At 51.9% G+C, this 21,028-nt stretch overlaps 2 protein-coding genes across 8 annotated transcripts in view; both read right to left on the bottom strand.

Moving 5' to 3' along the window:
* DHX34 (DExH-box helicase 34) overlaps positions 1–5,339 on the bottom strand; it is a 28,555-nt gene extending 23,216 nt beyond the window's left edge. For 2 of the 6 annotated variants that reach the window (XR_011543842.1, XM_070633090.1), the window contains exons 1-2: positions 5,236–5,339; positions 1,077–1,949 (exon numbers count right to left, since the gene is read on the bottom strand). Coding sequence is in view for 4 of the 6 variants with exons in the window: in XM_070633090.1 (XP_070489191.1) it covers positions 1,077–1,781 (705 nt within the window). In the remaining 2 variants the exon portion in view is untranslated. Of the gene's footprint in view, positions 1–1,076; positions 2,070–3,216 lie in introns of all 6 variants that reach the window. The other 4 variants (XR_011543841.1, XM_070633087.1, XM_070633089.1 and 1 more) reach the window with 3 other exon arrangements.
* Positions 5,340–7,286: 1,947 nt separating this feature from the next.
* C5AR2 (complement C5a receptor 2) lies at positions 7,287–17,091 on the bottom strand. Of its 2 annotated transcripts, none has more exons than XM_008544117.2 (2): positions 15,959–17,091; positions 7,287–11,298 (listed from the first exon to the last, which is right to left on the bottom strand). In XM_008544117.2, exon 2 carries the CDS (start codon positions 11,281–11,283, stop codon positions 10,270–10,272), a length of 1,014 nt encoding a protein of 337 aa, XP_008542339.1. In that variant the 5' UTR covers positions 11,284–11,298; positions 15,959–17,091; the 3' UTR covers positions 7,287–10,269. The 2 variants fall into 2 exon arrangements, with proteins under 2 accessions (XP_008542339.1, XP_008542338.1); XM_008544116.2 differs by lacking the exon at positions 15,959–17,091 and adding an exon at positions 13,216–13,599.
* Positions 17,092–21,028: the final 3,937 nt, after the last annotated feature.

Below are 21,028 nucleotides of genomic sequence, written 5' to 3'. Positions count from 1 at the left end.
ATAGGAAAAGCCAAAACAGCGAAGATTAACGACATCACACACAATGTTAGAAGCCAATACGACCTCAGTAAAATAAAGAAAATTAAAAAAACATAGATTGATGATAACCAGCATTGGTGACAATGTGGCACACGCGGCTGGTAGGAGTGTCCACTGGTACGACCACTGTGCAAAACGTTTGGCGGTATTTACTAAAACTAAAACACACACACAGATCTGACGACCCAGCAATGCCACTCCTGGACATACACCCAACAGAAACACACACCCGAGACCAAAAGGTACATTCTAGAACATTTACAGCAGCACCTTCACAAGAGACCCTAAAACGGGAAATCCCCCGAAGCCCCATCCACAGCAGAGGGGACAAATGCACGTGGTGCCCTCACACCAGGACACACCCAGCAGTGAGACGGAACGGTGGACACCCCTACGTTAGACTTCAGACAAATCTCGCAAAACTAACATCGAGCGACAGAGGCCAGACACAAGAGACGACGTGCTTTTTGATTCCACTTATAGAAAGCAAAAAAAAAAAAAGAGGCAAAAGTAACCTGTGATAGCTTAAGTGTCACAATCTAGCACTACGCACAGTGACAACCCTTGGGAACCTCAAGGTCGTAACTGGAAGGGGACACAAGAGGGTCTCCGGGTTGCTGGTTTGATTTTTTTGATCTTGGTGCTGGTTACATAAATGTATTCCACTTGTGCAAACCCACACATGACATGTGCATGCTGCTGTGACTACAGTCAGACCTTCAGGAACAATTTTTAAGCGGTAGAGCCTGGATTAGAAGCCCAGAAATCCTTAGAAAGAAAGGTCCTCATTCTTTTCTTGCTGCTAAAAAAAAATTTAGGACAATTCCAATTTCTGGCTGTGTGAGCGCTATCCTGGGGAATGTCAGTGGCTTTGTCATTCGGACCATATTCAGGCCACTCTGCAGATAAACTTCTAGAAGAATCATCGCTGGGTCAAGGGATCAGTGCTTTTGTAAATTTTATCGATCCTACCATATGGGCAAGCAACTTATTCCTCGAGGTCACCGGAAAAACTGGACCCGTTAGGGCCCCCTCACCTGGGAGCCGTACTGACTGAGGCTCTCAAAGCTGACGCGCTTGGCCAGCGAGATGCAGGCGATCCTCCGGGGCTGGGTGCAGGCCACGTGACTGAAGCCGGCGGCCAGCAGGTACTGCGGCACCTGAGTGGACTTGCCACAGCCCGTGTCGCCCGCCACCACCACCACCTGGTGCCGCTCCAGCGTCTGCAGGATGCGGCTTGCGTACTGGGCGATGGGAAGCGCCGCGCGCTCCCGCTGCAGTCTGGCCAGCCGTCCGAACGCCTGCTTCTGGCCGAAGTCCAGATAGTGCAAGAGGGCTCGGCGGAACTCGGACACTCTGTCCCGGGGCAGGCGGCCGCCCGGCCCCCGAGAGCCCCGAGGGTCGGGGCCGAGGACGGAGAGGTTGATGCGGTAACGCGGGTCGTAAGCGCGAGGCAGGTCGGCCAGCGCCGGGATGCTGCGCTCCGGGGGCCCAGCATCCTTCTCCTCCTTCCGGGCCGTCTTGAGATGCTGGAATTTCTGCAAGCGTTCAAAGAAGGTCCAGAACTTCTGGCACTCCTCGGAACCCTGGCGGATATAATCCTCGTCACGGAAGAAGGCATCTTCGAAGAGACGACGTGTCTCTGGACAGTTCCAGTCCCATTTCTCCGGGGCCTCCTTCTCCCTGGGCGCCCGGGGTCGGTCTCGGTGATCCCTGCCCTCCCTTGTCCTGGGAGGAGGCATGATCTGGCTGGTCACGATGCTGTCGCAAAACCGGCCTCGGGGCTGATCACCTGGACCGAATCTTCTCCTCTATTCCCCACCTCCCGCAGGGAGAGGTCAGAGCGTGCAGTAAGGAACCACTTCCTCCTCACAGAGCCAGTGTGCCTCCTCACCGATGCCACAGGACACCTGCAGGCAATGACAGAGTAAACGGCCCAGGGCCTGGGTCACACTGGTGACACACAGGGCACCTCACAACTCCTGCAGCGATCTTGGGATGGACACGCGTTCATCCTGGGTTTGCAGGCCCTGCATGTATGTGGGAGAGAACAGAAGACACTCTTCATTTTTAGAAATGTTTACTGAAAGCATGCTGTTTGGCAAACACCAGACTAGGAGGAGGGCGAGTAATGAGGGAGACCACCCCAAGCCCCCACAGGTGGTCACGGTCACATGTGAGATAGACATGTTACCCGACTCTGACAATCCAGGGAATGGGGCCGTGGGAGCCCTCCGTGACCATGCTCGAGTCAGGGAAGGAACCCCAGAGGAGGGTACAAGAGGCAGGACCTGAGAGAGGGGTGGTCTAAGGAAAAGAGAAAGGCAAGGCTTCCTACCCTGGGGCCTACTGAGCTTCAGGACACCAGGAGCCCTTTGAAACGAAGCCCGCGATTGCAAGCATGGCGTTATGTATGTATTGGTCCTGCCTCCTGGCACACCCCTTCCTTCTTTTTCTGCTAACAGTTCGCACCTTCCTTGGGAGGGCAGCCCTTCCTGGATTCCACACGGTCCTGAGAGCCATAAGTCAGAGACCCCCGACCAGTTGGGCAGGTGACCAAGGGCTGGCCACTCATGGTACCCTTCACCCCCTTCAACCAGTGATGGGTCTGAGGAGCGGACACAGGACCCGAGGAGGGCCAATTGGGGCCTTTCTCTGGAATTTACACTCAGTTACTAGGAGAGAGCTGTCATTTTACCTACTGTGGCTACGCAAAGATGACATAAACCCAGGGCCATTTGTAGTAGCCCCTGAAGATGAGCCTTCCCTAGAAAAGAGCCCACATGTGGGCACAGCGAGGAGGAGCATGCACAAGGATGGCACCAAGCCACGACAAGGACAGAAGGGGGGAAGCCTGGCAACCTCACTCAGTGCTTGGGGCTACGTTCCCTCCAACCCTCCACTTCCCGGCTACGCAAGAAAATCTCGGCTTCCAGTTGGGGTTCTGACTTTCAGCTGCCTCAGTCCTAACTAAGACAGAGCACATCCTCGTCCGTGCAGTTTTCCGGAGGGATGTCGGTCACTCAGATTCTTAAATGATCAGAGCCTTCGTGGTAAAGGCTGTGGAGGCAAGCAGATCTGGGTTTGCATCTCAGCTTCGTCATTTACTAGATGCGTGACCAGCGGCAAAGTCACTTCTTTGAGGCTGATTTCTACATCTATGAGATGGGGACATACCTATCTCAACACACCGCAGTGTTTATCACCACGCAGGCACAGACAAGGTCACTAGTCACTGGCACTCAAGTCCAGTGCTTCGTCCCCGTGATGACCAACACGGGGAAAATGGCGAGAGAAGGGGGGGCACGTAACCTGGGGAAAATCACACTCAAGAGGCCACAATTCGCCTTCACAATGTTTTCACCCACTCTGCCTTCAGCCTCTCAAGGGCCACCAGCGAACAGAGCTCAGAGACTGGATCTCTGAGTCTCAGCGGGAACTCAGGCCGACCCTGAGGGTTATTAGAGCCGGGTAAGGGTTTCGACTGAGGAAGAGCTTGTGAACGGCCAGAGCTGTTTCCCACAGAAGCGGCAGCTTGTGGGGAGCGCACGTCACTTCTTGGTGAACACCTGGGCTGGGTGATGCCACCCTGGCTTCAGAGGAAACTTCTGTTTTAGGAGGAAAGGAAAAGGACAAGGCCTTGAAAGGTTGCTGTGATACTGAGGCAGTGATCCTCAGAACAGGACAGGGACAATGAAATGGAGAGCGTGCCTCTCGGGCTGCAAGCCGCCCATGCACGCATCTGAGAGCATCCTCATGGCTCTCCAGGAGTCTGTTCTCTTTGTCAACCTCTTCAATTGTCTGGATCTGCTGGTTTCTCTCTGACTGTCTCTCTGACCATCTCTTGGTCTCCTGGCCTATCTTTCCTAGCCTGACGGCTTTTCCAGGTTTTCTCTGCTTCCCCATTTCCTCCTCTCTGGCTCTCCATCTTCAGGTCTCAGTCTTGTCTTTTCCAGTCCATCTTGCTAACCCTCCTCCTCTCTCCTCCCTTTCCTAGTCTGGGCCCATCTCACTTCATTGGTCTGATTCTCTCCCACTCTGATTCTATTTTTTAATCTGATTTTCTCTCCAACTATCTTCCTCCACCTGACTTTCTCATTTTCTGACTCTCCATTTTTGTCTCTCCCCAGTTCTTCCTCCTCCATCACTGTCTCTTCCTCCATCCTGACGATCTCTCCATCTCTCTCCACTTCTCCATCGGATATTCCGTCTCCCAATTGGCGGAGGCTTTCACAATAGCTAACGCTCACTGGTGTATCAGGTACTATACCAAATCACTCATATATATGCACATGTGCACATACACACGTACACTTTTCTCACAACCCTAAGAAGATGCTGTTACAGCTATTTCACTGAGCCACAGAGAGGTCAAGCAGGTAGTAAGTGGCAGGTGAGGAAGTCAAGCCCAGGGATTCAGGTTTTGCTCCTCTTTCTCCATTTTCCCCTGATTCTCCATCGCCTGGCTTTATCCCTCCATGTTTAAGTTCGACACTGTCTATCCGCTCTCCCTCCATCTCTCCGGCTGCACTGTCTCTTCATTTCTCTCCATACTGAGGATTCCTCCATTCTTCCTGCCTTGACCCCCGCTTCCCCATCCATCTCGCTCCTTCTCATCTCCGCTTTCCTCTCCAAGTCTCCCTTGGCCGGCTCCTCCCGTCTCTCGATCCCTCTCGTGGCAGCTCTGCCAGGTTCTCCCTATGGCGCTGTCTCCACCCTTCCAGGTGCGTCCGACTCTGCCCGTCACTCAGTCCTCGTTCCTCCACTTAAACTGTCCTCGCCTCAGCCTACTTCTGTCTCCGCTTCCCGCATGTCCCCAGTCCGCGGGGCGATCACACTGCTCTCCCGGGCTCCGCGAGCGGCTCGCGGTGGAACCATCAGCCTCTTGCCCTCGGTCTCCTGGTTCTCAGCTTCCCTCCTCCCTCGACCTCCCTGTCTCTCGGTCCCTCAGGCTGTGGAAGCTTCTTTGCATGCCTCCATTTCTTTCCTTCTCGGGCCTCTCTGTCCCCCAGGTTCTCTCGGGGACGCTCAGGCCCCACCTCCGTCCGCTCCCCCCCGGGGCTCTCGACCTCCTCCGACACACGCCCTCAACTCTGGGTTTCCCTCCCAGCCGCGGCTCGCTCCTCAGCTCCCCAGACCCGCTCCGACGCCGGCCGCCGCCACTGCCGCCCCGCTCAGCCGCCCCGCCTCCCTCACCTCACTAGCCGCCACCGAAGCCTCCACTTCCGGCCCCCAGCGCCCCTCGCGCGCCGGAAGCCGGTCCTGCGCCTGCGCACGCCACCCTGGCTCCGCCCCCTCTCAGACAGAGGAGCCAGTGGGCAGCTGCGGGCGACCAAGACCCACTCTGCGCCTGCGCACAGCGCGCCCTGGCCCCGCCTCCGGTGATGCTGCGCCCTCTAGGGGCTGCGGTGGATACTTGCAAGCGCCTCCTCCCGGCCCGGTCTCTTGCGCAGTCATTTGCACCCCAGGATCTGCGGGGCGCCGGGGTTTTGACCCAACAAGGGAGCTGGCCAGGCCCCAGACACTGTTAAAGCACTGTCGTGATGTATGAATTATAATTTATAATTATTAAGGCGTAATCCTATTAATGTATAATTCACCCTATCAATTTGTTAACAGATAACTCGACTCCCCAGCCTCCTGAAGGCAGGGGCCAGTGCTTTGCTGGAGGTCCTGTGTTCTCCAGCCTCCATCACAGGGATTAGACAGTCGGTACATGTTTGTTGAGTGAATGATCAAGTGAACGAGAAAAGTGAGTCCTCTTTCGTCCTAGATGCGCCAGTCTTTGGGGGTCCGAGCCTCAGTTTCCCTATTTATAGCCTGAGGATATTCTCACGTCTCCTTCAAGGTTTTTGGGAAAAATCAATGAAAAAGTATTCCGAAGATACATAAACTTTTTCACGACTGTGCATATGGGTGCTCAATAGACATTAGATCTTTTATTTTTGCTATAATATCCTCCCATCATTCTCCTTTTCCCTGAGGCTAATATTGGCGTTAAGAAGGTAGAGGCTTCGGTTCTGGATTCAGATCTAGGCACTGAGGATGGAGCAGTGAGCAAAACAGATAAAGTCCCTGCTCCCACCAGACACATAAATAAAAATAAATAGAATGTCAAGCAGGACTGCCAGAGCTCTGTGGAGAAAGATGAAGCGGGAAGGGGGCAGAGAGCGATGCTATTTTAAGCAGCCCGGTCAGAGGAGTCCTCTCTCGGAAAGGAGTGTTTGAGCAGAGAGCTACAAAAGGGGGAGGCAGTGAGCCACCGAGATCCCTAGGGGAGAGCATTCTAGATGGAGAAAACAGCAAAGGCTGAGCTGGGAACAAACTTGGTGGGATCAAGGACCAGCAGCTTGGGGAGGGGGTGCACACAGAAGGGAATGAAGTGATGAGAGGAGGGCAGATCATATATATATACCATGGCGAGGACTTTGGCTTCTGATCTGCGGGAGGTGGGAGCCATCGGAGGAGTTTGAGCCGAGGAGGGACAGGAGACGTGATCTGACTTAGATTTTAACAGAATCTTCTGGCTGCCTTGTGGGGAACCGACTGCAGGAACCAAGATGAAAAAAGGGGACCAGAGAGGAGGCTGCTGCCATAGGTGGCAAGTGGTGGCAGCTGGACCGGGATGATGGCAGAGAAGATGGGGAGAAGTGGTCAGAGTCTGGACGTACCTTGAAGGTAGAACCCAGAAGGATTGGCTGATGGATTGGCCATGGAATGTGGGAGAAAGAGAGGCCTCAAGGATGACCCTGAACTTTTGGCCTGAATGCCTGGAAAAATGGAGTTGCCATCACGTGAGATCAAGAAGATGAGGAAGAAAGGCTGAGAGAGAAAATCCAGAGTTCCGTTTTGAGCATAGTAAGTTTGAGTTACGTGTTGGACATCGAGCTGGGATGTCAAGTGGGAAGTTGGACGTAATTATCAAACCTCTGGGGAACAATTCGGCCGCAGAGAGACCAAAACATATGTCGTTATCAAAGGAAGACGGGGAGGAAATTGACCAAACATTCTGCTTAAAATTTGCAAAAGAGAACTACAGGTTTTTAAAGGAAAATAGGAGGGAGTAAACAATAAATGTGCAATTCAGAAAAAAGTCACAACCTACCAGCGCTAGAACTGAGTAGCCAGCTTGAAACGAGTTCTTGGAAAAACTATTAAGAACTGGTTGCTTGGAAACTTAAGGAAACCAATAAATTCAAGGTAAAAATAAAGAAAAACAGAGAAAACACATTTAGGAACAAAAAAGGGAAAGTTACAACAGGCAAAAGCAAGATTCTTTTTAATGATCAAGGGACTTCTATGTAAATTGTACAAATACATTTGAAAGCTTTCATGAAATTGATTTCTTAACAAGGAAGGCTAATGCAAGAAGAAATGAAAACAAATTTCACAAAGCACAAAAGACCTTTATAAAATGTAGCAAAGAAGAACTCTTAAATAGCACCTGGCCCCAGGGATGAACAGCAGGGTTTCTCCCAATTTTTCGTGAAGCTACATAAATTGTCCCAGGACACGATTCTTTCTACAAGGCAATCTTGGTCTTAGCAATGTGTGCATGAGAACTCTGAATAAAATATCAAGGAATAAAATGTGTATTGTTGAGGACCTACTATGTGTCCCTGTATCAGATAGAGAAAAAAGAGGTCCCCACTGTCACTGCTCACAGTGTAGCTGGAAGATAACGGTATAAACAAATAAAGGTAGTTTGGCTGTCTCCAAGGCCTGGCATGGGTAGGGGAGAGACAGAAGTTAAGGTGGCCCAGCTGTTGCCCTCGGGGAATTTACAGTTTAGCTGGGAAATTGTGCTCTGGAAACTTGGAGAAGAGACGAAGACTGCTTTCTCCTTGGGAGGAGAATGAATCAAGGAGGGCTCCCTGGAGAAAGTGTCTTTTCTGCAAGGCATTGAAGGAAAATCTTGATGATTAAGAGCATGGGCGCTGGAGTCCAGTAAATGTGGGATTGAATCTCAGCTCTATCATTTCCTTGCTGTGTGATCTTGGGCAAATGACCTCCCCTCTCTGGATCTCAGCTTATAAAATGAAGCATTTCCCTGGGTGGTTGTAAGAATTACCTTAAAGGAGAAACTATGTGGAAAGTGCTCTCCTGGAGTAATGACACTACACACAGGTGCCACTTCTATGTGATTTAAAAGATCTGAGCAGGTGAGATGCTAGAGCAGCCCTGTCTAACAGAACTTTCAGCAATGATGGAAATATTCCATGTCAGCCCTGCCCAATATGGTACCCACCAGCCATGTGTGGCTATCGAACTCTTGAACTGTGGCTAGTGCAACTGAGGAACTGAATTTTTTTTTTTCTTTCTTTCTTTCTTTTTTTTTTGATGAGGAAGATTGGCCCTGAGCTAACATCTGTTGCCAATCTTCCTCTATTTTGTATGTGGGACACCGCCACAGCATGGCTTGATGAGCAATGTGTAGGTCCATGCCCAGGATCTGAACCTGTGAACCTTGGGCCGCTGAAGTGGAGCATGCAAACATAACCCCTACGCCACCGGACCGGCCCCAGGAACTAAATTTTTAATTGGAATTAGTTTGAATTTGAATAGCCACAGACCGCAAGTGATGACCAGATTGGACAGTGTAGATCTGAAGGGCGTTCAGGGCAGTGGCACCAGTTTGAGAAAAGGCCCAGAGGCACGAAGATAATACAGTCCACAGGCTGTGTATTCGCTTCCCTTGGCAGCTGTAACAAGTTGCCACAAACTTAGTGACTTAAAAACAGCACAAATTTATTCTATTACAGTTTTGGAGTCGGAAGCCACAGTCAAGGTGTCAGCTAGTCTGCGTTCCTTCTGGGGGCTTCGAGAGAATCCATTTCCCTGGACTTTTTCAGCTTCTGGAGGTGCCCGCATTCCTTGGCTCGTGGCCCCTTCCTCACTCACTCTGATGTTTGTTTCTCTTGTCACATCTCCTCCCACTGACTCTGACGCTCCTGCCTCCCTCTCATAAGGACCCTAGAGATGACATTGGGCCCAGCTGGATAACCTAGGATCCTCTCCCCACCCCAAGATCCTTAACTTAGCCACATCTGCGAGGTTCCTTTTGCCGTGTAGGGTCACAGATTCAAAGGTTTGGGGGTTAGGGTCTGGGCCTCATGAGGGGCCATTATTTCGTCTGCTACAGGATCTGAGCAGCTAGAACATGTGGAAAGAAGCCTCGAATACTAAACTCAGGAGCTTGGACGTGGCCTTTCCTTCAAAATAGCTCCATAGTCTGTCGCTCTCTCGCCACCTCTGCCACTAGGACTTTGATCCAAGTCACCATCACTTGCTTGGACTATTACAGTAGACTCCTCACTTCCCTTCCCTCCTCTCCCAGAGTCCCCATCAGCAATCAGAGGAATCCTACTAAAATCGGAGTCAAATCAAGATGCTTGTCTGGTCAGAACAGGGTTTTCTGATTTAGAAAAACAATTTATAGAATGCTCCATTTTGAATTTCAGATAAACAACCAACAGTTTTTTAGCATAAGTGTGTCTCAAATAGTGCATAGGATATACTCATGCTAAACAAATTTTGCTGTTGTTTGTCTGAAACGCAAATTTAATTGGGTGTTTGTATTTTGTCTGGTAATGGTAGCTCAGAACCCTCCCATGGACCCCCAGACACACGCTATGGCCCCAAAGCCTTTCCAAGTCCGGCCCCCCACTACCTCTCTCCCTTCTTCTCACACCACTCTCCCTCTTGCTCACGCTGGTCCATCCACACTGGCCTCTTCCCTGTTCCTGGAATATGCCAAGCACATTCTGCCCCAGGGCCTTTGCACTTGCTGTTCTCTTGCTTAGAATGCTTTTCTCTCAGATTTAAGCATGACTCCTCCCTCCTTTCTTCAGGTCTTGGCTCAAAATATCGTCTTACCCAAGGGGCCTTGCCTGGCTGACCTATATCCCTGCCCCACTCATCCCTCTTTGCTCCTTTAGGTTCCTCAGCATTTATCACCACTTGACATATTCCACATTCCTCCATTTCTTTGCTTATTGTCCGTCTTCCTCCACTGGAATGTTAGCTCCTTGAGGGTAGGGATTTGTCTCTGTTTTGGTCACTGCTACATCCCCAGTGCCTATAAGAGGGCCTTTCACACAGCAGGTGCATAACGAATGTTTTGAATGAATAAAAGAATACATGACAATGTCATTGATCCCCTGGATCCAGCTATGCCTGAAGCTACCTTGTGAAATGAGACAGGAAGATACAAACCAGTTTCCGGCTAGCCTAGACCTCCATCTCCGAGACCAGGTCATGGCTGGTGGATTTCTTGCTGACCTCACTTTCATCCTTGCTCTGTGACTCCTTCAGGGCCCAGCGACATGCGGCTGGCAGTGACCGGCGCAGCTGAGCCCGCCCGAAATACAGGAAAAGCACGGGATTGAGGCAGCTGTGAGCAAGAGCAAGGCCCACGACCAGGGGTTCAGCCCGCAGGGCCCGGGCCAGGAGCGCGGAGTGTGGGGCAGCCACGGCGAGGACCAGCCCCAGCATCTGGTAGGGGGCCCAGCAGACAAAGAACCCCACCACCACGGCTATGCCCAGCGGCCAGCGGCGTTGGGCCACGTGACACAGGAGGGCACCGTGGCAGCTGGCCACGACCACCAGGGGCCCCAGGAAGCCGAAAATAAACCGGATGGCGGTCACGGTGCTCTCAGCCATGACCGAGCCCCCGTAGTCCACCACGCACTCCAGCCGGCGTGGGAAATGCTCCTGGTGCAGCCGGCGGTAGATGGCCGAGGGGACGGTCAGCAGCAAGGCCAGCGCCCAGGCTGCCACACAGGCCGCACGCACCCTGTGCATCCGCCGAGCCGCGGTCCCCCAGGTGGGCCTGAGGGCCAGCAGGCAGAGGTCGGCGCTGAGCGCAGCCAGGAGCAGGACGCTGGCGTACATGGACAACAGGATGACGGAGGGCAGGGCCCGGCAGCCCACGGCCCCGAACGGCCAGTGGCCCCCGCGGGCGATGGGCACGGCCAGGATGGGGAGGGAGCCACAGCAGAGCAGGTCTGCCATGGCCAGGTGGAGGAGCCAGGTGACACCCGCCCTCTGGCGGGCCTCTTTGCCGGTCACCCAGGCCACCATGGCGTTGCCCGGCACCCCCACCAGGAAGACAGCGGCATAGAGCAGGAGCGGGGCAGTGCCCAGGGGGTCGGTGGAGGCGCAGGCGTGGTCCGCGCAGTCCACGGGGAGGTCGGGCAGGTGGTCGTAGTGCGCGTAGTCGTAGTTGAGGGACGCGTTCTCCATCCAGGCCGCAGACACCTGGGCGGGAGAGAAAGGCCGTCAAGCTGTGGGGAGGGAAATTCGCAGGCTCCAGGGCCCCTCGGGCGTGGGAACCGCAGCCCGTTAGCATCCTGGAGACTCGACTCTGGCCCCGTTACAAGGCCAGGGCGTTAGGATATGGGAACACCGGAACGATTCGCTGGAACGTGCTAACTCTAAAATGTTAGCACCCGCTCACAAGCAGTCAGCTTGGAATTCCGCAACACGGCAACGTTAGAGAATTGGAATTCCAGATGCTGAAGGCTTGGAACACAAGCTCCTGAGCGTCAGAGCCTTCTAGAATGTTGCAGTGTTAGAACACCAGCATGCTTAAAAACCTCAGAATTCAAAATAGCAAGCCAGGAGAACCCTAGCCAATTATTTGGAATCGCAGAGCATTACCGTCGAATTTCAGCGTTGATGGAATCACCCTGTGTTTGTGCTGCCCGAGAAGGTGGCTGCCACCTTGGAAATGGGGCCAGTGCCACTGAGAAATGAAATTTTCGATTTTACGTAATTGCAATGAATTTAGATAGCCACACGTGGCCAGTGGCTTATTGGAGAGAAGTTCTAGAACATTCCAACGTTAGAATGCTAGCCCATTAGCAACCTGCAATTCTAGAGTTTAAAATATTGGAACCTGACTATTCACCAAGAGGGTAGAAAGTTAATATGTAGTCACAGCAAAAGTACTTGTCTTGGTTCTGCTTCATCTATATTTTCGAATCTTGGTGCAATGAAAATGTCCCTCTGGAGGAATTTTGTCACCTTTTTTTTTTTTTTTTTTTTTGAGGAAGATTAGCCCTGAGCTAACATCTGTTGCCAATCCTCCTCTTTTTGCTGAGGAAGACTGGCCCTGAGCTAACATCCGTGCCCATCTTCCTCTACTTTATATGTGGGACGCCTGCCACAGCGTGGCTTGCCAAGTGGTGCTGTGTCCACACCCAGGATCTGAACCGGCGAAACCCGGGCTGCCGAAGCGGAACATGTGCACTTAACTGCGGCGCCACCGGGCCAGCCCCCAACCTTTTTTTTTTAATATAAACTAGATCATAGTAAAATATACAGATGGCAAAGTGCACATATCACACAGGTGCACTTGCTCGATTTCACACTCCAAAGTTATTCATGTAACCAGCAACCAGATGGAGGAACAGAAATTTCTGGAATCCCGCTAGAGCAATTTTTAAAAGTAATGATTGAAAACAGGAAAAATGAAACGTTGAATTCTCTACAATTCATTCACTCATTCAACCCAGCTCCTGAGTACCCTCTCTGTTCCGGGCACGGGACACACAACCGGGGAGAAGGCCCCCAAAACCCTCGTCCCCTGGGAGCTGCCACTCCGGTGGGAGGAGTCAGGTAGGAAAGGAAGGAATTTTAAATGAAGGGCCTCAATGAGAAGGTGACAATTTGAGCAAAGCCATAAAGGAGGTGAGGGAGGGAACCATGTGGGGATCTGCAGGGAAGAGAGTGCCAGGCAGAGGGAACAGCCAGTGCAAAGGCCCTGAGGTGGGAACATGATGGTCTCGTTCAAGGAACAAATGAGGACGCCGGCCAGAGTGGAGTAGATGAGGGGGGTTGGGGAAGAAAGAGCAGAGAGCTATCGGGGGCCACGTGGGGGCATTGTGAAGACTTTATCTTTTGTTCCATGTGAGATGGGAAGTGTGGGAGGATGTTGATCAGAGAAGCAACGTGATCTATCATAGCAATAATAATAACAAGTATCGTTATGATTATTATTAATAATTATGAGCCACTATCTAGGGAGCGCTTGTGTTCCGTGCTGGGCAGAGCTCCAAGCACCTTTCAATGTTATATCATTTGATCCTTATAACGACCCTCTGATTTTAACTCTATTCTTATACCCATTCTGCCGATGAGGAAACTGAGGCAGAGAGAAGCTGAGCAACTTACCTAAGATCACTCAGCTGAGCAAGTAACACAGCTGAGTTCTGAACCGTGTTAGTCCCACTCCGCAACTCCGGGCCCTAGAATATTATCCTCCAAAAATCTGAGATTCGGGAGCGTCGGAAGGCAGAAGAGCTGGGGGCGCTGAGCAACCCAGGCTCCGAGACTCCGGAGGAGCAGTTTCGGTTGGCTGTTTCTCAGTTTCCTCGTCTGGGAGGTGACAGTCACCAAGGTGGACCTACCTCACCGGTTTGGGGAGGCCCAGAGGAGTCAACATGTGTAAAGCACGTGGCACAGCGCAAGGGCTGGGATAGACGGCAGACGCTCCCGCCTGATCTCAGTGACCTGGCCCTGCGGCTCTCTGCTGACTCTTCTGGGCTGGGTGGCACTGAGCTCCAGCTGGCACTGACGCAACAGGAAAGGCAAAGGAGAAGCTGGGGCGCTCCCATCAACCCCCTCCCTCAGGCCAAGTAGCAACCAAGAGGTCAAGCCACTGGGTGCGTGTGTTCCGAGTCTGGCCCTCTGCTTTCGTGTTATTTTCATCAGTAGAATAAAAATGTGTGCCAGCTTTCAAAACGTGAACCCGCACCAGCTGTGTGGCCTTGGGCAAGTCACTTAACCTCTCTGTGCCTCAGTTTTCCCATCTGTACAATGAGAATAATACTATACCCACCTCAGAGGGAGTTGTGAGAATTCACCAGGTGAGCAGGCGTGAAGAGCTGAGCCCAGCGCCTGGTCCACACGGAGCACGAGCCACGAGTTAGCTGCTGACACGCCAGCCAGGCACACCCTCCCTCCCCACCCCACCTGGTTAAAATCCAGGGAATTTTCCTCGGGTGAGTAACCCCATCAGTCGACGGTATTTCCCTTTAAATATAATCAACACAAATGGGAGCCTTCAACACCCACTAAGTCATCTCTCAACCTTTTCCACTCAATTGTCTTCCATCCGTTTCCCTGTCTGCACCCACATCATCTCTTTTCTTCACAATGGCCTCAAAATCTGTCCCCAGGCTGGGCGTGTCATGCTCATTAACCAGCCTCGGACTGAGGGACCTCAAATGAGAATTGTGAGTGGCATTATTATTTTTATATTTTTTCACAATAAATATATTTATGTATTTATATCTCTATATAAAACATAATTGCTATCATTAATATTTTGTAGTAATTTGAATAATAGATGACGTTTATTGAGCGTCTGTTGTGTACCAGGCATAACCCTTTGAACAACCCTTTGGGGTAGATATTATTATTACCGCCATTTTCCAGAGCATGAGTTGGTCCCTGCTAGAACAGCCCCTGGCACACAGCCGGTGCTTAGCTGATGCTCAGTGAGTAAAAAAGAAGGAAACTGAGGGGCTGGCCCGGTGGCGCAGTGGTTAAGCGCGCACGTTCCGCTTCTCAGTTGCCTGAGGTTTGCTGGTTTGGATCCCGGGTGCAGACATGGCACCGCTTGGCAAAAAGCCATGCTGTGGGAGGCGTCCCACATACAAAATAGAGGAGGATGGGCACAGATGTTAGCTCAGGGCCAGTCTTCCTCAGGAAAAATAAAAAAAGGATTGGCAGTAGTTAGCTCAGGGCTAATCTTCCTCAAAAAAAAAGTGCGTTGGGAAGTCAGCCAGCCTTGCTGGGACTTCTGCTCCGGGAAACCGTGGGGAGGAATCCGCTAAACAGAATCCACTGGGCACAGGATACCTTGTCCCCCCTCCCAGAGAAGCACACATATGCTCCCCAAAAAGATGTGTTCTAGAATGTTCTCAGCCGCCCAAGATGGAAACCATCCAAAGGCTCAGCCACAGGAGAATGAACAAACAGATCGTGGTGTATTCACGCAGTGGAACATCCACACACGAGAACGTGGATGGATTGAATCCGCACGATGTGGGGGGGAGAGAGCCAGACACGCAGGAGAATTTACAGAACAATCCCTTTCACATAAAAGTCAAAAATGGGCAAAAGAGGGGCTGGCCGGGTGGCACAGCGGTTAAGTGCACACGTTCCGCATCGGAGGCCCGGGGTCTGCTGGTTTGGATCCCGGGTGAGGACATGGGACTGCTTAGCAAGCCATGCTGTGGCAGGCGTCCCACATATAAAATAGAGGAAGATGGGCACGGATGTTAGCTCAGGGCCAGTCTTCCTCAGCAAATAAAAAAGGGGGATTGGCAGCAGATGTTAGCTCAGAGCTAATCTTCCTCCAAAACAAACGAAAAAATGGTCGAAAGAACCACAGGGGATGGCGCCTGGGAGGGGGCCCAGGGCAGATCTGAGACCGGGCTTGTGCTGTCTCTTGACCCGGGCACTGGGCACCTGCGTGTGCTCGGCCCCTGGAGATAACGGAGCTCCCGGTTGTGATGCACGGGCTGTCTGTCTGTATGTGACCCGTGAAAATGAAGTCACAGAACCTTCCTTAAGAAGTGGAAGCGCTGGGTCGAAGGGCTTGTGCATCAGGCACATCGCCGTTCGGTGGATTTTCCAGAAGCCGCAGGGGCTCCCACAGGATTGAGCACGGCTTGGCTCCACACCCCAGACTGTGACAGCGTATTTGGATCCTTGGGCAAAAACTTTCCTGTCGGGCTGCCCGAGGCAATTCCAAGAGTCTGGGATTCAGATGTGGATTCCAATGCGATGGTGACAAGATTCCACTTCTCGATTTCTCATTCTGATTCCCAGATTCTGAAAATAATAAGTCTAAAACACGGAGATGGTGAAAACCGCCCCCCCCCCCCACCTTTCTCCCCATCCTTACCGTCTCTTGCAAGAGGATCCCCAGTTCAGCCAAATGCCACTTGGGACTCGATGCGGGCCCACAGCCAGGACCCGGGAGGCCTGGGGTCCCTCCTCCTCGTCCGGCAGCTGGTGGATTCCTGGAAGTTTGCCCCGTTGGCCAGGGCTCCGGTGGGACGCCGCCGGGCACTGCCACCTCACCGGCCCCAGCAGATCTCCATAACCAGGGACAAACAGGAGTGGCCTTTTCCTACCCCCAGGGTGTATTTGTCCTGTGTTCTTCCCGTGACTCAGACATCCCAAAATTACCAGGCACTAGAAGGAGCTGGACAGGGCTCCGGTGGGTGGAGAGCTGGCTGCGTTCCCCCACCCCAGGCTCAGTGTCACCCGCTTCCTGGAAGCCACACCTGTGTGTGGTCTGATCTTCAAGGCCTGGGGCTCTTGGCCTGGGTTTGCTCTCCCCATGGGGCGCTCTGAGGTTTTCCTCCCCCAGCACCCACGGCCCGCTCCCCGCTCCCAGCCTCCAACTGTGTGCCCAGCCCCTCCCTCTCTGCAGAGTCTCCAGGACAAATAAATATTCCTCTAGCCTCCCACGTTCTGAGGGACACAGCCCAGGGTCACATCCTCCACAAAAAGTCCAAGGCCACCAAGAGCAGGGCCCGGGGCCTCAGAGGCAGACACAATACAGACAAACCCTGTCTCCTCTGTGGGCCTCAGTTTTCCATCTTTAAAATGGGAAGGTGGGGGCCGGCCCGGTGGTGCAGTGGTTAAGTTCGCACATTCCGCTTCTCAGCGGCCCGGAGTTCGCCAGTTCGGATCCCGGGTGCAGACATGGCACCGCTTGGCAAGCCATGCTGTGGCAGGCGTCCCACATAGAAAGTAGAGGAAGATGGGCACGGATGTTAGCTCAGAGCCAGTCTTCCTCAGCAAAAAGAGGAGGATTGGCAGCAGAGGTTAGCTCAGGGCTAATCGTCCTCAAAAATAAATAAATAAATAAATAAAAATAAAATAAAATGGGAAGGTGTTGACCACCGCGATTCTGAAGCTCCCTCCCGGCATCATCGCACGGGGAGCGACAACGTGGACCCAAAGCCCAAACGAGAAGATTCATGTTCCAGGTCCACGGTGGCCGGGTTTCCGGGCCTCAGACATCTCGGAGCCTCAACTTCCTCATCTGTGAAGTGGGTGCGTTGCCAGGAGCGTGAAATGGGTGAAGAGATTTAAAACACACACAGCAGCGCCGGGCACACAGGATACGTGATGGATGCATGATCGTTACATTGACGGCAGCACAAAGAATAGAAGGGAAATTCTTAAAATTTACATGAAGAACGCAGGCTTAGCAAGAGGAAGTGGCCTCGCTCCTTAGTCAGCGGTTTGTGCATCCCCACTTCTCTCTGTGTGTGTTCTAGAGGTTCGGGGCATCTGTTGATGCATTTCTTTCGTTGTTGTTTAGAGAAGAAAATCGCGTTGTTAGAGGAAGATGCTTCTGGGGACAGAGACTAGACTGTGTGAGCCGAGGCGTCTCCCGGCGCCTCTCCTGGTGACCTTGTCTTGGCCGAGCCAGGCCCGGGATCCCTGTGGAAACACATGTGCCCTCTGCCCGCTTTCACCAGGCTCGGGGAGGCCGCCTCATGTCCCACGTCCCGCCAGCCCCGGGCCCCCGTGGGACCCCACCCTGGTGGGAAAAAAGACTGAGATGGAAGAAACCCAAGGTGGAGACTGTCCGTTATCAGCTCCGGCTTCGTCTGAGCTGATGAGCTTACAGGGATGTGTTTCTCGATGGTTCAATCTTAATAAACTTCCCCACCGCTGTCTCTCCAGGAGGACGTTTCTCAGATTCTGGGAGGCTGAGGTTTCCTGGTGTCCCTGGAGCTGCGGGCTCCTACCTGGGGGTCTGAGGGATGCTAGGGGCCGAGGACAGGCTCTCCACAGGCCTGAGAAGGTTGGAGGGTGGGTTGGGGGCCACGCTGCTCTGGGAGGCGGGAATCCTCTTACAGCCACCCTGCGAGATGCTGGGCGCCAGCTCTCCATGCCAGGAGAAACTCGAAACGGGAACACCCTGGAAGGTTGTTAAGTGAATGCATAGGAAATTGCCCTTTTTCTGGGTCAAACTAGGTTGGGTTTCGGCAAGGCCGTAGCGACAGAAAGCAGACTCGCAGTTGCCGGGGGCTGGGTGGCGGAGAGGAGAATGGGAAGTAATTGCTTCATAGGTACGGGGTTTTCTTCTGGGGTGAGGGAAGTGTTTTAAAGCTAAATATTGGTGACGGTTGCAAAACAGTGTGACTGTGCTAAATGTGGCCAATGGTGAGTTTTGTTGTTAGGCGTATTTTACAGTTTTTTTAAAAAGTAATAAAGAAATAAACCGTTACCCACCTCACCCCAAGGTAGGATGAAGTTTGGCAATTTCACAGACTTCAACCTCATTGAATTATAGAAGACAGAGAGTGAATGGCTAAGAGGGAGAAACCAGGCTCTTTTGAACGGTGTGTATTATTATGTGATATTTGACACATGGAAAAGAATGTGTGTAATCTATGTGTTAACTTATAAAGCTCAACAATTAAATAAACGTCTGTTAAACCACCACCCCTCTTAAATCTGAGAATTTTAGGGCGGCTGGGTTGCCTAGTGGTTAAGTTCATGCACTAGGCTTTGGCAGCCCAGGGTTCGCCAGCCTGGATCCTGGGCACGGACCTACACACCACTCATCATGCTGTGGCGGCGGCCCACCTACAAAATAGAGGAAGACTGGCACAGATATTAGTTCAGCGACAATCTTCCTCACCAAAAAAAAAAAAAAAAAAAAATCTGTGAATTTCTTGATCAAGGGTCAATAAACTTTTTTGGTAAAGGAATAGAGAGCACCTATTTGTTTCTGCTAGTCAAGAGGTCACTTGTGGTCTCTGTCACAACTGCTCCATCTGCCTGGTGGAATGAAGCTGGCCACAGACTGAACGGGCATGGCTGTGTTCCGATAAAACTTTATTAACAAAAACAAGTGGTGGGCCAGATTTGGCCAACAGGCTGGCATTTGGGGACCCCCAGATCTAGGACAAAGACTCTGAAGGCAACAGCGTTGGAATCACAGCCTCTGAGAGCACTGGAACCCATAGGTTATTGGACTCGAAGGATCCTACGATTTTAGTCACAGACCATTTGAAGGACAGTGTTCTAGAATGTCACATCGGAACCTCGGAGAGTTGGAAGTCTGGAGCTCCAGCTGTCAGATATTAGAATTTCGTAGATGGTCTGAATGTCGGTCGAGGAATTCTAGCCCTGACCCGTCTGATGTGGTAGCCACTGGCCACACGAGGCCACTGAGCTCTGAAAAGTGGTGGATCTGAGATGAGAGGTGCTGGGGTGTAAAACACGCACAGGATTCTGAAGACTTGGCATTAAAAAAAGGATGTCAAACCTCTCAATCATGTTTTATATTGATCTCACATTGAACTAGTATTATGAACGTATTGGGTTCAATAAAATTCATCAGTAAAATTAATTTTCTCCAATTCTTTTTGTCTCTCTTTGCTTGTCCCTTGCTCGGGCTACTGGAAAATGTGAAAAGGAGACCGTGGCTCGAATTATTTTCCCATCAGACAACGCTGACCTGGAGTAACACCCTCCAAGAGATTAGGTGTGGTGCCAGGGCAGCTCACACAGCACAGAGGCAGGGAGAGGCTCTGACCCCGGGCCTTGGGGAGCCAGGTCTGAGGAACAGAGTAGGGAGTGACAGGGGCCTTTGGGGAGGCGTTGGAGCACAGCCAACTTGGTCAAACCCATCACCCGCTTCCTTTCCCCACCGCTTCCTCTTCAGAACATGTTGACCCAGCAGATTCCCCGGAGGGCCAGATTTGGCAATAGCCTGGCCCTTCAGCCCACTTCCCTCCTGGGCAGGGCTGGTCAACATCAGGCAGAGGCTGCCTTGGAGAAGCCACCTGGATCCCACTCATTGGCCTCCCAGTGTTTCTAGAAGACTGTGGTGGGGCCTAGCTCTTGAGACAGCATCTCCTTCCCACATCAGGGTGAGGGAAAGCCAGAGGATGGCTAGGAACAGAGAGGCAGTGTGGGGGTGGGGAGGCAGAGGAGGAAGTCTTGGTGGACTCCCTGGAGGAGGCTGCATCCTGAAGGAAGGTAGAAGAGGGATAGGGATGGTCTCTTAAAAATAGGCCGGGTAACCAGGAGACCAGGCAGGAGGGGAGGCAGGAACTCAAGGGGGAGAGGATGGCGTGCTTGGACTAGGCAGGCCGTGGGGCAAGAAGAGGGCAGCGTCCAGCATGGTTCCCAGGCACGGGCTTGGGTGACCGCGTGGACGGTGGGGCGATGAGAGGGGAGGGGGCGGTTTGGGAGAAGATGCCCAGGTCAGTTCGGGTGAGGTGAGTGGGTGCGGAGGCCACATCCTGCAGAGAGAGGTGTGGGGGAAGTTGCAAGAGGCAGAAGCGGGTTCAAGACAGAACTGGAGAAAGCCCGAGTGTGCGGGCAGAAGAAGAAACTGTGGAGGAGGCGGGGAAGGGTCACAGAGAGAAGGCAGGAGGAAAACCAGCCAGGCCTGGAGCCACCAGCGAGAAGGCCGGAGCGGCGGGAAGGACGTTGGGTGTCGAGGTGGCGCAGCAGTTAAGTGTGCACATTCCGCTTCAGTGGCCCTGAGTTCACCGGTTCAGATCCCAGCTGCATACATGGCACCGCTTGGCAAGCCATGCTGTGGCAGGTGTCCCACATAGAAAGTAGAGGAAGATGGGCATGGATGTTAGCTCAGGGCCAGTCTTCCTCTGCAAAAAAAAAGAGGAGGATTGACAGCAGATGTTAGCCCATAGCTAATCTTCCTCAAAAAAAACAAATAAATAACATTTTGGATATATTGAGTTAAGCAAAACATAATACTGATCATATTATTCTTTTATATATTAAATATCATTATATATAGCAATATAATATAAATACATTACATTAATAACATTGATGTTACTATAAATATGAATATATATTATATACAATGTGTTATATATTTTCTATATTATATAATATAGTTAATTTTCCATGTTATATAATTATAAATGTAATTACTATATAATATATTGATATTCATATAATA

Source organism: Equus przewalskii, chromosome 9, assembly GCF_037783145.1.
Source record: "Equus przewalskii isolate Varuska chromosome 9, EquPr2, whole genome shotgun sequence".
Lineage (NCBI taxonomy): Eukaryota > Metazoa > Chordata > Mammalia > Perissodactyla > Equidae > Equus > Equus przewalskii.
The sequence above is the reverse complement of the archived record's forward strand: the minus strand, read 5'-3'. Positions and strand labels throughout refer to the sequence as shown.

What these genes read in the sequence shown, in the direction of transcription:
- C5AR2 (XM_008544117.2), bottom strand. Translation starts at nt 11,283, where the DNA reads ATGGAGAACGCGTCCCTCAACTACGACTACGCGCACTACGACCACCTG.